Source organism: Carassius carassius, chromosome 6 (genome assembly GCF_963082965.1).
Source record: "Carassius carassius chromosome 6, fCarCar2.1, whole genome shotgun sequence".
NCBI classification, from domain to species: domain Eukaryota; kingdom Metazoa; phylum Chordata; class Actinopteri; order Cypriniformes; family Cyprinidae; genus Carassius; species Carassius carassius.
This window is the reverse complement of record NC_081760.1, coordinates 12,827,479-12,843,072: the sequence shown is the minus strand read 5'-3', so window position 1 is coordinate 12,843,072 and position 15,594 is coordinate 12,827,479. Positions and strand designations below refer to the sequence as shown.

The window sequence follows — 15,594 nt, the reverse complement described above, 5'->3', positions numbered from 1 at the left end:
AAGCACTCCTCAAATCCGCGAGACAGATAGCTTCAGGTCCCATCTCATCCAGCTTACGGAGGAGATCACCCTGGAAAATCTGCAGTGTGGCCATGGTGTGTAACGCAGACGCAGCCTGCCCAGCAGCAGAAAAGATCTGCGCGAGCAGCGATGACGTCATGCGGCAGGCTTTTGATGGCAACGCCGCTTTCGTCCACCGTCCAGCAGAGGGCGGGCAAAGGTGCGTCGCTATAGCCTGTTCCACTGCCGGAAGTGACTGGTAGCCTCTGTTTTTAGCATCATCCAGTGCAGAGAATGCTGGCGAAACAGACGAACGAGTTCGCGCCGAGTATGGAGCATTCCAAGCTTTCGCCACTTCTTCATGAAGCTCAGGAAGAAACGGGGCGGGCTTTGAGCTAGGAGAAGTACGCTCATCCGGAAGAAAGCTACCATCCAGCCGGGAACGAGAGGGGGGCGCTGGTGCAGACCACTCGAGGCTCGCCGCGGCCAGCGTGAGCACTCGCATCAACTCCTTCTCGATATCAGCCCTTCTGCTGGGCTTCTGAGCAGAGGGCGCGAGATCCCCGGAGCTCGCCCAACCCTCACTGCCCGAAGCTAGCAGAGAGCACGTGTCCTCTTCCCCCGACGCGGCCCAGAGTTCCGCTTCCTCGGAAGACGCGGCAGCAGACAGCGGGCGTTGACCATCGGGAAGCGATGCAGGGGAGGCCAGTGAAGCAGGAAGAACCAGCGAGCTCGGTTGAGCTGGAGACGGTTCCGGAATTTGCTGGGAGCGGCGCTTTTTACGGCGCTGCGGCGCAGCGGGGAATGCAGGCTCGGAGAAGAATGCCAGGCGAGTCCTCAGAGTCACCATCGGCAGTAGCTCGCAGTGAGGGCAGCCGCCGTCAGTGAGCGCGAGCGCTGCATGATCCTCACCCAGGCAGGAGACGCAGATGACGTGATGGTCTCCTTCACTGAGCGGGGCTCTGCACGAGCCGCACGAGGGCATCTTTAAAAAGACGCAGCTCTTTTTAACGAGTGTGTGTCACAGGGCGAACACACACGAGGATACAAAAAGGATATAGGCGCCGGAACGCGCAGCAGGAACGGCAGTGGAAGGCGGCGTAGGCCAGCGGCTTCAGGAATGGCTCGTCCCGCTGAGATGCTATCGACGGCGCTTGCTTCCTCTCGTGATCCAACGATGCGTGAGCTTCGCTGAAGAGATGAAAAATCAGGTGAGTCAGCCTTTTCGAGCTCCCTTTATAGGGCTAGGCCACACCCGTTTCGGCGGGAAGTGGCATGGAGGGCGCGAGCGCCCTCATTGGTCTGATGTTGCATCAGCCTGCGCTCGATAGGCTTGTGCAGTTGCCGCAGAGCAGCCAATAAGCGAGCGAGCCGTCTCGCCTATGGCTGTGTGCTGCTGCAAATGCGCTTTACAATAATTCAAAATTAAGGATAAATTTTTGCTTCAGTGTTTCGTGAAAAGAGACTTTTCCCGTAGCGTCTTAGCTAAGACGCAGTACGAGAGAACTCTCGTAAGAGAACCATTCCTTTCAATGAATGATTCAAGATGGAGAGCCAACCCACATGAGATGAATGCTGACTGAGGTGAAACAGCCAAACTAACCCAGGAATGTGGTAGAATTAGGAAAATTCTGTAGTTCTGTACAAAAGGAACAAAGATTTCCTTTTCTTTGAGAGACTGCTGAAAGTAATAGTTCTGTGGTGATGCAACTGTTTTCCTTTGATTTTACATAACACAAACTAATATTTTTATAAATGGTTTGATTACCAAAGGGTTATTTTTGATGTTTATGAGTTTAATGTGGTTGTCAAAAGTAATTTTTGAACATTTAATTTTATAAGGTTGAATTCTAACTAAACGTTATATATTGGGTGCACCCAGATTAGTATATTAGTAATTGTTATTTAAACAAGTTTTTGTTTCCTGGATGGACTAAGTAAAACCAGTTCATCCCATTCCCAAAGCTGCATCATCACTGCAGTTGCAAGCTCCAATCAGATTGCACAAAATTTTGGTCTTGTGTGCTGTACGCATGAGGTTGTCATTGAACAGACTGTGGGTGTCTTACTTGAGGCTGAAAATACAATGCAAGCCAACGGTAAAGAGGTCTAGATGTTGTAAGATTGAAAAAAAAAAGAAAAAAAAACTTGTTTGGTATCAATCGAGGTCAGCAATGAATGGCCAGACATATTTGAACTGGCAGAGAAGCTGCAAATGCACAAGGCAGATGCTTTTATCCAAAGCAATGTTCAGGACACTTATGGGCAGCCCCCTGGAGCAGGCAATTTTATATAGCAATTTGATACTATTTACAAAGTCTCAAGACACTCTATCTTCAAGGTGCAAAACCATACAAGTGTTTTTTATACCACTGATCTTTGACTTTTATGCTTTGTGATTTGGACAGTACATGGAGCTTTAACAATAACACAGGTTAAAAAAAAAATAAAAAAATTGTACCATGACCCCCCCACCACCACCCCATATTCAGGCACTTAATTTGACCAAGACAAATCTCAGCCATCATTCAGAACTTTACTATTACATCTACTGGCTCTAAAATTAAATGTTTATCTGGGCAAAGATGTTTGAACTAAAGCCGGTAGTCACACGTCAGCTCCCTTGTGCTGAGCTTCCACCAGTCAGTCAACACTGATATCAACCAGTGTTTGAACAGCTTGACCAATGTGGTAAAGAGTGACCTAAAAAAAAAAAAAGCAGACGGTCTACACATGAGGTGTGACGTGGGCACACCTGCTTTATCTGCTGATTGGCTTCATCACTCTTTTCTCGTCTTTTCTCCACCAATAAGCTGGTGTGTGGTGGGTGTTCTGGAGCAATATGGCTGCCATCGCATCATCCAGGTGGATGCTGCACACTGGTGGTGGATGAGGAGATACCCCCTGACAATGTAAAGTGCTTTGAGTGCTTAGAAAAGCACTATATAAATGTAAGGAATTATTATAATTATTATAGTGCAAGAACATAAAGAATGTAGTCCCTAATGACATGTTTGGCCATGCATAACAATTAGCATTAACAAAAGTTTCTGGTATAATTGTAAAAGAACAAACAGGTCACAGATTGCCAGTAGAAAGGAGCTCAAAGGAGTACGAAGGAGACCAGTTTTTTACGTTTTTGGTATTAACTATTTTTTTTACGCAACTCAGTGATGACATCACGTTGGGGAGAAGTCGAGGAAAGGTAGCCTCAGCCTAGTATGATGCCGCATTCCAGGCAACCCGTAACCTGTGTTTTTCCAACCTTAAACCCGTGAAAGTGCACTGGAACGGCAGTCAAACCTGTGTCTTCCCACCCGTGAACTCGTACTAGATCGATGTACTCCGAGTTCCGAGGCCACACAGCACGCGAAACAATGATGGCAGCCCCTACGAATAATACTGCCTACGGATGCAGTGTTTATGCAAGTGGTACACGTTGAAAAAACGATTTTAGGTCAATGTAACGTTGCAATAAAATAAATAATCTAGCTACAATTCCTTGTGCTCAGAAAGTTTGGCATAACTTGCCTGGAACGCTACAAAGTCGTTAGTCGTGGTATGAATTAGTGATTACGAGCTCAAAAACCTGCCTGGAACGCAGCATCAGAACTATAGGGACTGACTGGGATGAGGAAGAGGTGGCAAGAGCCAACATGTATGATGGCCCGCAGCCGTATAAATTCGAACCTGCCAGACATGAGAGGACAAATTAGGAATTGCCAAGAACTGATGTCCGTCAAAGCTAATTAAATGCATGGTCCGAGGAGAATGAGTTGGTGAAGTGTCCTGGTGAGTTGCTATCATTTAGCATCGCAGCAATGAGCACTGGAGCTACTCTACGAGCAGCAGTGCACAATAACGACACATATATTTTTTACTGTCATTGAATAGCACAGAGTGAAAAATCAACGTTTTCTTTATATCTAGTGGCAGTGATCATGACGTTAGTTCAGATAAGTACAACCCGAATTCCGAAAAAGTTGGGACATTTTTTTAAATTTTAATAAAATGAAAACTAATTTCAAATCACATGAGCCAATATTTTATTCACAATAGAACATAGATAACGTAGCAAATGTTTAAACTGAGAAATTTTACACTTTTATCCACTTAATTAGCTCATTTAAAATTTAATGCCTGCTACAGGTCTCAAAAAAGTTGGCACGGGGGCAACAAATGGCTAAAAAAGCAAGCAGTTTTGAAAAGATTCAGCTGGGAGAACATCTAGTGATTAATTAAGTTAATTGATATCAGGTCTGTAACATGATTAGCTATAAAAGCTTTGTCTTAGAGAAGCAGTGTCTCTCAGAAGTAAAGATGGGCAGAGGCTCTCCAATCTGTGAAAGACTGCGTAAAAAAATTGTGGAAAACTTTAAAAACAATGTTCCTCAACGTCAAATTGCAAAGGCTTTGCAAATCTCATCATGTACAGTGCATAACATCATCAAAAGATTCAGAGAAACTGGAGAAATCTCTGTGCGTAAGGGACAAGGCCGGAGACCTTTATTGGATGCCCGTGGTCTTCGGGCTCTCAGACGACACTGCATCACTCATCGGCATGATTGTGTCAATTACATTACTAAATGGGCCCAGGAATACTTTCAGAAACCACTGTCGGTAAACACAATCCACCGTGCCATCAGCAGATGCCAACTAAAATGCAAAAAGGAAGCCATATGTGAACATGGTCCAGAAGCGCCGTCGTGTCCTGTGGGCCAAGGCTCATTTAAAATGGACTATTTCAAAGTGGAATAGTGTTTTATGGTCAGACGAGTCCAAATTTGACATTCTTGTTGGAAATCACGGACGCCGTGTCCTCCGGGCTAAAGAGGAGGGAGACCTTCCAGCATGTTATCAGCGTTCAGTTCAAAAGCCAGCATCTCTGATGGTATGGGGTGCATAAGTGCATACGGTATGGGCAGCTTGCATGTTTTGGAAGTCTCTGTGAATGCTGAAAGGTATATAAAGGTTTTAGAGCAACATATGCTTCCCTCCAAACAACGTCTATTTCAGGGAAGGCCTTGTTTATTTCAGCAGGACAATGTAAAACCACATACTGCAGCTATAACAACAGCATGGCTTCGTCGTAGAAGAGTCCGGGTGCTAACCTGGCCTGCCTGCAGTCCAGATCTTTCACCTATAGAGAACATTTGGCGCATCATTAAACGAAAAATACGTCAAAGACGACCACAAACTCTTCAGCAGCTGGAAATCTATATAAGGCAAGAATGGGACCAAATTCCAACAGCAAAACTCCAGCAACTCATAGCCTCAATGCCCAGACATCTTCAAACTTTTTTGAAAAGAAAAGGAGATGCTACACCATGGTAAACATGCCCCGTCCCAACTATTTTGAGACCTGTAGCAGAAATCAAAATTCAAATGAGCTCATTTTGTGCATAAAATTGTAAACTTTCTCAGTTTAAACATTTGCTATGTTATCTATGTTCTATTGTGAATAAAATATTGGCTCATGTGATTTGAAAGTCTTTTAGTTTTCATTTTATTAAAATTTAAAAAACGTCCCAACTTTTCCGGAATTCGGGTTGTACTGGTAACCTTTGTCATAGTGTCGTAGAACTGGTAAACTTTGTCTTTGTCATTTAGAAATAGAAAGCATCATGCTAGCTATATGGACGTTTCTAAGCGTTTATCTCTTCCTCCGGTGAAAATGTTGTTGCAAACGTAGCTCCGTATCTGTCGCTGTGTTTGGCAGGTGCTTGTGTGGGTGGTGCTGTCCCATGGAAACTGCGTTGGAAAGCTTGTGCTGTAGGGAAGCGAGTGCGTTTGGGTCGCTGTTGGTCGATATCTATCTATCTATCTGTCTGTCTATCTATCTATATATCTAGTCTATCTATCTATATATATCTATGTATTTATCTATAATCTGCGCTATCTGAATACTCTTGGCTACTACTCGTCTCTCTAGTCACTCTCAAGGCGGCTTTGGTAAATTCTCTCCCCAACGTGACGTGATGCAATGCATTGTGGGGGAAAGGAGACCGCTGTAAGATAGTACCTACTTTTTCGTATTATATTCCGTTTTGTGATACCCAACAAGATAAAATACAATAGATAACAGTTTAAATGTTTATTACCAACAAGCAAATTGCACAAATTTTTTAAAAAATTACGGCCTTTAAGAAAACTTTCGTGGCTAACCATAAACAAACTATAAAAATAACGTTATGGTAACAAAAAACTAATGTTCTAAGAATGTTTTGAGAACAAAAAACTAACGTTACGGAAACGTTCTGGAGACCAAAAATTGTTAGCTGGGGTCCCAGTGGGTGTCAAAAGCCCCTTTCACACAGCGATTCCGGCAAATACACGGGTAAAGTGTTCTGGCAATTGTTCCCGGGTTGCTAGATTTTGCACTTTCACACTGCCAGTGATTACCCGGGATATGTGCGTGCTTTCACACACAACCCGTAAAGGTCCTGTACTGACACGTGACATCAGGGCGTGACATGTAATGTACGAGTCGAAAATGTTAGACACGTTATACTTTCACTAAAGTAAGCGAACGATCTCGGCGTCAGCGCGGAAAGTGAGGAACTAACTGATCTCTGCTTCATTAAAGTTTGCACATATTTTTGTTGCGAACGTTGATCTTCCTTCAAAACAGCCGGTAAAAGAGTCGCGCGATAATGTGCGTCATCACTACGACACGGCATTGGATCTGGCTTTTGTTCACACAGCGCTCGTCCAGGGATTGAACCCGGCAATGTTACTAGGTCCCCGACCAGGGTTCAATGCCGGAATCAATCCCGGGACGTGTTTGCTTTCACACAGAAGGCGACCCGGCAATGTTCCGGCAATTTGCCAGGTCCGACGTGCAGTGTGAAAGGGGCTAAATCAGCCCTGCAGGTTTTAATTCCAACCCTGCTCCAACACGCATACCATGTAGATTTCAAATAAGCCTGAATGATTAGATTAGCTGGATCAGATGTGTTTAATTATCACTCTTGGCCTATCACATTTTTGCCTCCATCTCACTGTTAAAATGTAACCAAGTAATTTTTACTCTGAGTAAATTTTAAATGAGGTATTTAATTATTTATTTTGCTTGAGTAGATTTTCAGACTGGTAATTTTGATTGTACTTAAGTCAATTTTAATTAATTTAATGGTACTTTTACTTTTCGTAGTCTTTCCACCTGTCGTGTTAAGTAAACTAATATGTGATACAATTTAAAGAAAATTATTTAAAAAAAAAGTATGATAAAGTTATATTTACTTTAAATTTAAAAAAGGCAACGCACTAAATGCACCATGTAACATGCAACAATAATGATATAAAAATAATATTATTTTGATTGCAGTTTACATGCATTGATTATTATTATTATTATTATTATTATTATTACCCTCGAGTGGACCACTATCCAATTCCCACAATGTCAAATGTCAGTTTTCTGTCATGAACCGGGAATCCTCCTGTTTCTTTCTCCCTCTTCTGGGGGCTGTTCCATAAAAGCCGCTTAGAAAAGCGGGGATTAAAGTCCAAAACCTGACTTGAATGAGCCGAGCTAAACATCCGCGCTTAAATTGGTTCCATAACAGTAAGTTGAGGATCATGTGATCTTACTAATTTGAGTCAGGTTTAAATAGTCTAGATAATTGCGCGTGCACGCCATTGTTTAAAAGTCCTGAAAAGTCGAGCATGGGTCAATCGAATTACTGTGGGCTACCATGGCAACAAAAGGAAAATATAGAGCAGCGATGTTAACGGCAACGGAACAGCGTTTGCTATTGGAAACATATGAAGAATTTAAAGATGTCATCACCAAAAAAGGCAATACAGCGGCAATAAATAAAGCAAGAGAGAAAGGTTGGCAGGTAATTGCTGATCGTCTCAATGCGTAAGTAGCGGTGTAAGCTATTTAAAATACTTTATCAGCATTGAATGTGTGTCACAATACATTGCAAAGTTTGTGTGTGAATAACCGTAACGTTAATTGCTTTCACGCAGCAGCAACTTAAGTGAAGGAAAAAGAACCTGGCAGCAGGTGAAAATAAAATATAAAAATATAGTTCAGAATGGTAAGTAAATCCAATGGTATGTATATATGTAATCAATGCCAGCTTGAAGTTACAACTATTCAGGTTTTTTTAATGTATTTTTTTTTAATTGCAGCGACCAAAAAGAAGACTGAGGTTGCTGGCACTGGGGCAGGGCCACCACCAGCCAGCTTCACTCCTGCAGAGGAGCTGGCTTTGGAAATTAATAAAGGGAGGCCCGTCCATGAGGGAATAGAGGGGGGGGGGGCATCATCTAAAATGATATCACGTAGTATAAGGAGTGAGTATATAAAAGGTGTGTGTGTTTTATTATCATTATTCCTTCCTGACTAACTGATTTCCTCCTTCCTTAGGCATTGTAAGCCTAAGTACACCATAGCAGTAATGTCACGTAGAGGTACTTGTGCTACTGTAGTGGTGCATTTTGGTATAATTTTTTTTAATCAAGATTCTGTATGCTTTATGGATCCACCAGACATCATGTTGCCTGTAAGTATGAGACCTTTTAAATCAGTCATGTAAGCTAATGAGTTTAACTGAGTTTAATCAGTGGTCACAGGGAGAAGGCCCATCAGTTGAGGAGGATGAGGAGACTGTGTATGTATGTTCAAGGAGGCGTGAGGTAGTCACAGGTTCCATGTGATACTGTATTGAATATTAAAAAGTGTACTTGTGTGATAAAATGATCATAATGTGTTTTCAGGATGCTGACACTGTTCTAGAGCCCTCCCAGTCTGGGACCACATGTGACAAAGTGAGTATTAAGAAATGAAAACAATGTGACAAGAGTATTCAATGAAATAACTTAAATCTATGTTGCTACAGAACCCAGAAAACATAAAAGGAGTGTATAAACGATCCTTAAACAAATGGAAGCGATTGAGATCGACATCCAGTATAAAAAACTGAAGATGAGAAAGTTGGAGCTGGAAATTCAACAGCTACAGAAAAATGCAAGTAGAACTACCATTTTTAAAAAAAGGAAAAGAAAAAAAAAAAGTTACCTTTTTGATCACTTTCCACAAAATTTATTTGTGTGTTTTCACCCCTAACAGGCAGATTCACTCTGAATAAAGACAAATCACATTAAATACTTTGACTTCTGTGTGTTTGTTCAACTAAGGAGAAAGTTGAGGGGCCAGTGGAAAATTTTAAAAGCTACACATGGTTTAGACCATATTAAGCAAAATAATTATTTGCATATGTGTCTCGTATAAGTCTGCCTGTTTCGTTTTCTTCCAATACTGCTTCATTGCCCCAGTCTTCCTCTTCAACAATCCTTGCTTGCCTCTCTCTCCTCAGACAAGCAATGTTATGGAGCACTACACAAGACACTACAATGTCACATTCCCTAGGTGGAGTCACTCTGAGGTGCTTCAGACACTGAAACCTTGACTTTATCAGCCCAAATGCCATCTGAATACGACCTCTTGTGCGTGCATGGGCAATGTTGTAGCGGTGCTGTGCCTCTGTCTGGGTCTCCTGATAGGGAGTCAAGAGGTAAGGCAGGCATGGGTATCCCTTGTCTCCCAGCAAAACTCCTGAGAATTCTCCTGCATAGACAGAATGAATATATATATATATATATATATATATATATATATATATATATATATATATATATATATATATAGATAGATATAATGTAGTTTTTTTGTTTCTTCTTTTTTTTTAAGACTTTTTGCGATTTAAGTGATTACTAGCATACCTCTTGCTAGTTGCTGGTAGAGAGATGAGGCTCTAAAGATTCTGGAGTCATGCACAGAGCCTGGCCATTTGGCCTCTACATTTGTGATGATGCAATCTGCATCACTAATCATCTAAAATAAATTAACCTGTAGGTCACTACATTTTAATTGCAATGAACTAAACACTGGTGCCCAGCTTAGTACAGAACACTTTAGTGCTAGAGCATAGCCTTCAATATCATCTCAGTGGGACCGTACCTGTACATTGATGCTGTGTACTGATTTCCTATTCACAAAGTCTGTTTCATGTGGACCAGACGGACACTTAATACGCACATGGGTGCAGTCCAGTGCACCGATAACATTTGGGAAACCTAGGAAAATTATGTTTGTTTTTAAATCTGTCCCATGTAAAATCAACAGTCAAGAAATATTTCCATGTTTTATAGTTATTTGAACTTACCAGCTATTCCATAAAAGGCATGTTTAATGGTACGAATAGCTTCGTGGCCAGGGAATGTGATGAACACATTGAGTAGTCTTTTCAAAGAAAGGTACACAGTTCGTACAGAGCGGCAAACTGATGCTTTGCTGATATTCTCTGCATATCCAACGGTGTACAAAAATGTTCCACTGGCAAAAAAGCGAAGTATAATGCACACCGTCTGTGGGACTGTGAGCGCTCTGTTGCGGCGTGTATTATTTTCAATGTATGGGCTTAGTAATCTACAAATATATGCAATCCCATCTCTTGAGAACCTATATCGCTCATACAGGTAGCTGTCATTAAAAGCCAATGGGTCTGACCTGTCTCTGAAAGTTCTCTCTCTTTGAAATGCCCTCCGCAAGACTATAACTCCCTCATCCATCACCTCATCTATGAAAGGACACGCCATGGTTAAGTTTGGAAACGATTTCAGCTCCCTATTTATATACTTTTAATTAATTACCAAACTCATTAACCATACTCACCAATTAAACACACAAGTTTTGAACATTTCTTAGTGTATTTATACCTTATAATTTCTTACATTTATTAGTAAAGTACATTTGCTTATTTATTTATTTAAAATAATTTGTATTAATAGTGGATAAGTAAAATAAAATGACATCGAAATACCAGAAGGTGAGTATAAATGGTATGCTCGTTAAGCCTGAACTCAGACTTAGCCTGACAGTTAGCCTGCCCCGGACCTGGTTAAGTTGCCGGGGTAACTGAGTTTGAACTTTTGTAAGTTTGATTTATGAAACCGAATCTACCAAAAATAAGCCTGAATAACCGAAATAAGCCTGGCTTATACTCTAATCTTGGTTTATGGAACAGCCCCCTGGTTAGTATCCTTCACACACTCTTCCATTCATCTCATTATCACTCACAGCTGTCCCTCATTCTCCCTGCTCCCCTCTCTCCTCTCTTTACACCTGGCACCTGCGTTCTCTGATTAGACCGTCTATTTCTAGCCTTCTCTCCCCTTCTCTCTCTCTCTCCTTCAGCATTGTGACAGAATAGAATCTGGCCAGACATGGACTCAGCAAGGGAAAACTCACTCCAGAATGCTTTTGAACTGCAGGGAGCTATGCTGGCCCATCATGAGGAGGATCTAGCGTCATGGAGACCCTCGTGGCTCAGATGTCCGATCTAACCCAGCATCTGCACCACCTATTTTTATCTTAAAAATCAAACTCCAGTGCCTCCTGGAAAACTGGTTATTTGTTAAGGCGGAGAAGTGTACTTTTCATGCCCAATCCGTCACGTTCCTTGGTTCAGTTATTTCCACTGATAGCATCAGTATGGATCCCACAAAGGTTCGTGCCATTACGGAGTGGCCTCCGCCCAACTCGCGTCTCGCTCTTCAGCGTTTCCTGGGGTTCGCTAATTTTTATCGCCGGCAATTCATCATCGAGGTCGATGCCTCGGAGGTGGGTGTGGGAGCCATCCTCTCCCAACGCTCAGCTACCGATGAGAAGATTCACCCCGCGTCTTTTTTTCGCACCGCCTGGCACCCGCGGAACGCAACTATGATGTTGACTATCGCGAGTTATTGGCCATCAGGTTGGCTCTCGGAGATTGGCGACACTGGTTAGAGGGTGCCTCTGTGCCATTCTTAGTCTTGACCGATCACAGGAATTTGGAGTACATTTGCACCCTCTAAGAGACTTAACGCTCGTTCACTTGTTTACTTGTTTTAGAAGGAAGTCACTGGACGTCACTTCCTGTTTGTTGTTGGCGCCCGTACTGCGTTTGAGCTCCGTCACTATATTCTTTTTATCGACTATTTTTATCTTAAAAATCAGTTTTATACACCATTTCCGTTTATATAACCTGTGAATATATCCTCTATTGTATTCTACAACAAAAACTATCAGAGCGCCTTGTTATCACTAGTTTTATTTTGAGCTCCTGGGTCCGCTATTAGCTTATAGCCCGTTAGCATCAGCGGCATGGTTGCTGCTAACTGCGCTTACATTGCTAATACTCTATTCACACACATTACCACTGCTGTACTCGCTGTTACTTACTTTAATGGCGGATGAATATCTACCTTTGATTGCAGACGAGGATACGTTCGAGTTGCATTCGAGGCCGTGGTGAAGCAGATTCGCGACCTTGAGGTGAGGCAGGCCCAGCTGGGAGAGCGGAGAGCCGAACTGGAATCATCCCGGGCTGACGCTCAAAAGTCCGGGCTAAGTATACAGCGTCCTGTTAACAGTCCCACCACGTCTACTCCGTGTGTTTCTCTGCACAGGCCCGGTGCACCCAGGACGCGATCTTCCCAGATGTCCTTCACTCCGGCGCCGGGACACCAAGGACCCTGGGTGCATCTACAGCTGAGGACGCGAGCCAGGCCCTGGGCGACGACTTCTCCCCCTCCGGTCTTCGAGATCTCCACACGGAACCGTTTCGCTCCCCTCCGCGAGACAGGACGTGACGCTGTGATCATCGGAGACTCCATCGTCAAAATTCAATACAAAATTCCTAAAAGAATTTGCAGATTTCCTCTCAGACCTTCTGGTTACAGTTGATAAGGTGCTAATCATGGGAGATTTTAATATTCACGTTGATAATACAAATGATGCATTAGGACTTGCGTTTACTGACCTAATAAACTCTTTTGGAGTCAAGCAAAATGTCACCAAGCCCACTCATCGTTTTAATCATACACTAGATTTAATTATATCGCATGGAATCGATCTTACTGCTATAGATATCGTACCTTCAATGTTTTCTATTATTATGATAACTATTGTTCCAGTCACCAAAGACAGATTCGCAAATAACCTGCCTGATCTATCTCAACTGCTATTTGTACCCAAAAATACACATTAATTAGACGAAATGACTGACAACATGGTCACTATTTTCTCTAATACATTAGAAGTTGTTGCCCCCAACATATTGAAAAAGGTTAGAGAAAAACGTACTGTGCCATGGTATAACAGTAATAATCACTCTCTCAAGAAAGGAACTCGTAGTCTTGAACGCAAATGGAGAAAAACTAACTTGGAAGTTTTTAGAATTGCATGGAAACACAGTATGTCCAGCTATAGACAGGCTCTAAAAACTGCTAGGGCAGAGCATATCCACAAACTCATAGAAAATAACCAAAACAATCCAAGGTTTTTATTTAGCACAGTGGCTAAATTAACAAATTACCAGACGCCACCTGGTTCAAATATTCCACCAACGTTAAATAGTAATGACTTTATGAATTTCTTCACTGATAAAATAGATGACATTAGAAATACAATAGCGAATGTAGATTCAACAGCATCTAACACTTCAGTTTCATCCATCGCACCCAAAGATAAATGATTTGATTTATATATCTATATTTGAAAGCAGTGCTTTACAAATATAGGACTGGAAGAGCTAAATAAACTTATCACTGTATCTAAACCAACAACATGTTTATTAGATCCTGTACCCACTAAATTACTGAAAGAGTTGTTACCTGTAGCCGAAGAACCGCTTCTCAATATTAACTCGTCGTTATCTTTAGGTCACGTCCCAAAACCATTCAAGCTGGCGGTTATTAAGCCTCTTATTAAGAAACCAAAACTAGATCCTAGGACTGGAAGAGCTAAATAAATTTATCACTGTATCTAAACCAACAACATGTTTATTAGATCCTGTACCCACTAAATTACTGAAAGAGTTGTTACCTGTAGCCGAAGAACCGCTTCTCAATATTAACTCGTCGTTATCTTTAGGTCACGTCCCAAAACCATTCAAGCTGGCGGTTATTAAGCCTCTTATTAAGAAACCAAAACTAGATCCTAGTGAACTGGCAAATTATAGGCCTATTTCAAATCTTCCATTTATGTCTAAAATTTTAGAAAAAAGTTGTGTCTGCTCAATTGAGCACCTTCCTGCACAAAAATGATCTGTATGAAGAATTTCAGTCAGGTTTCAGGCCCCATCATAGCACAGAAACTGCACTTGTTAAAATTACAAATGACCTGCTTTTGCGTCAGATCAAGGCTGCATCTCATTTCTAGTTTTACTTGATCTTAGTGCTGCGTTCGACACCATAGATCATGACATACTCATAGATCGATTACAAAACTATACAGGTATTCAAGGGCAGGTTCTAAGATGGTTTAGATCCTACCTGTCCGATTGCTACCATTTTGTTTACTTAAATGGGGAGTCATCTCATTTATCATCAGTAAAATATGGAGGGCCACAAGGATCCGTCCTAGGTCCCCTTCTATTTTCAATATACATGTTGCCCCTTGGTAATATTATTAGAAAATACGGAATTAGCTTCCACTGTTATGCTGATGATACTCCGCTATATATCTCAACAAGACCAGATGAAACCTCTAAATTATCTAAGCTAACGGAGTGTGTTAAAAATAATTTTCTCCAATTAAATTCGGATAAGACAGAGATCTTAATTATTGGACCAAAAAACACTACACAGAATCTTGTAGATTACAATCTGCAACTAGACGGATGTACTGTCACTACTTCTACAGTGAAAAATCTGGGTGTTATATTAGATAGCAACTTGTCTTTTGAAAATCATATTTCCCATGTTACAAAAACTGCATTCTTCCATCTTAGAAACATTGCCAAGCTACGAAACATGTTGTCTGTTTCTGATGCAGAAAAGCTAGTTCATGCATTCATGACCTCTAGACTGGACTATTGTAATGCACTTCTAGGTGGTTGTCCTGCTTAAATAAACAAGCTACAAGTAGTCCAAAATGCAGCGGCTAGAGTCCTTACCAGGTCAAGAAAATATGATCATATTACCCCAATTTTACAGTCTCTGCACTGGCTGCCTATTATGTTCCGTATCCGTTACAAATTATCATTACTTGCCTATAAGGCCCTAAATGGTTTAGCTCCTGCATACCTAACTAGCCTTCTACCACGCTACAATCCATCACGCTCCCTAAGGTCACAAAACGCTGGACTTTTGGTAGTTCCTAGGATAGTCCACTAAAGGAGGTAGAGCTTTTTCACATTTGGCTCCCAAACTCTGGAATAGCCTTCCTGATAATGTTCGGGGTTCAGACACGCTCTCTCTGTTTAAATCTAGATTAAAAACACATCTCTATCGCCAAGCATTTGAATAATGTATCTTAAATTGTGAGTATAGTTGTATCTGATCAAATTTGCATTCTTATTCTTTAGCTTGGGTTAAACTAATTAATTTTACTTTGTTGGAACAGCAGCTATGCTAATGATGTCTCTATTTGTTTCTATGTTTTGCCACGGGATGTAACTAGGATTTACACAAGCTCCAGTCTGGATCCAGAACACCTGAGAAGAGATGATGCTAACCCTGAATCAACAAACAGAACTAACAATTATTGCTACAAGTGTGACTGCATCATATAATACTTATTAACTATTATTAATATTA

General features: G+C 41.6%; 1 protein-coding gene across 1 annotated transcript; it reads right to left on the bottom strand.

Moving 5' to 3' along the window:
- Nucleotides 1-9,206: 9,206 nt before the first annotated feature.
- Nucleotides 9,207-10,611, bottom strand: LOC132142134 (putative nuclease HARBI1). The gene is made up of 4 exons (XM_059551761.1): nucleotides 10,179-10,611; nucleotides 9,974-10,089; nucleotides 9,736-9,847; nucleotides 9,207-9,580 (listed from the first exon to the last, which is right to left on the bottom strand). The coding sequence occupies exons 1-4, from the start codon at nucleotides 10,609-10,611 to the stop codon at nucleotides 9,207-9,209; spliced, it is 1,035 nt and encodes a 344-aa protein (XP_059407744.1).
- Nucleotides 10,612-15,594: the final 4,983 nt, after the last annotated feature.

What these genes read in the sequence shown, in the direction of transcription:
- LOC132142134 (XM_059551761.1), bottom strand. Translation starts at nt 10,611, where the DNA reads ATGGCGTGTCCTTTCATAGATGAGGTGATGGATGAGGGAGTTATAGTC. An exon ending in TGCCTTTTATGGAATAGCTG is followed by an intron (nt 10,090 to 10,178) that starts GTAAGTTCAAAT and finishes TAATTTTCCTAG; the next exon opens with GTTTCCCAAATGTTATCGGT. An exon ending in CTACCAGCAACTAGCAAGAG is followed by an intron (nt 9,581 to 9,735) that starts GTATGCTAGTAA and finishes CTGTCTATGCAG; the next exon opens with GAGAATTCTCAGGAGTTTTG.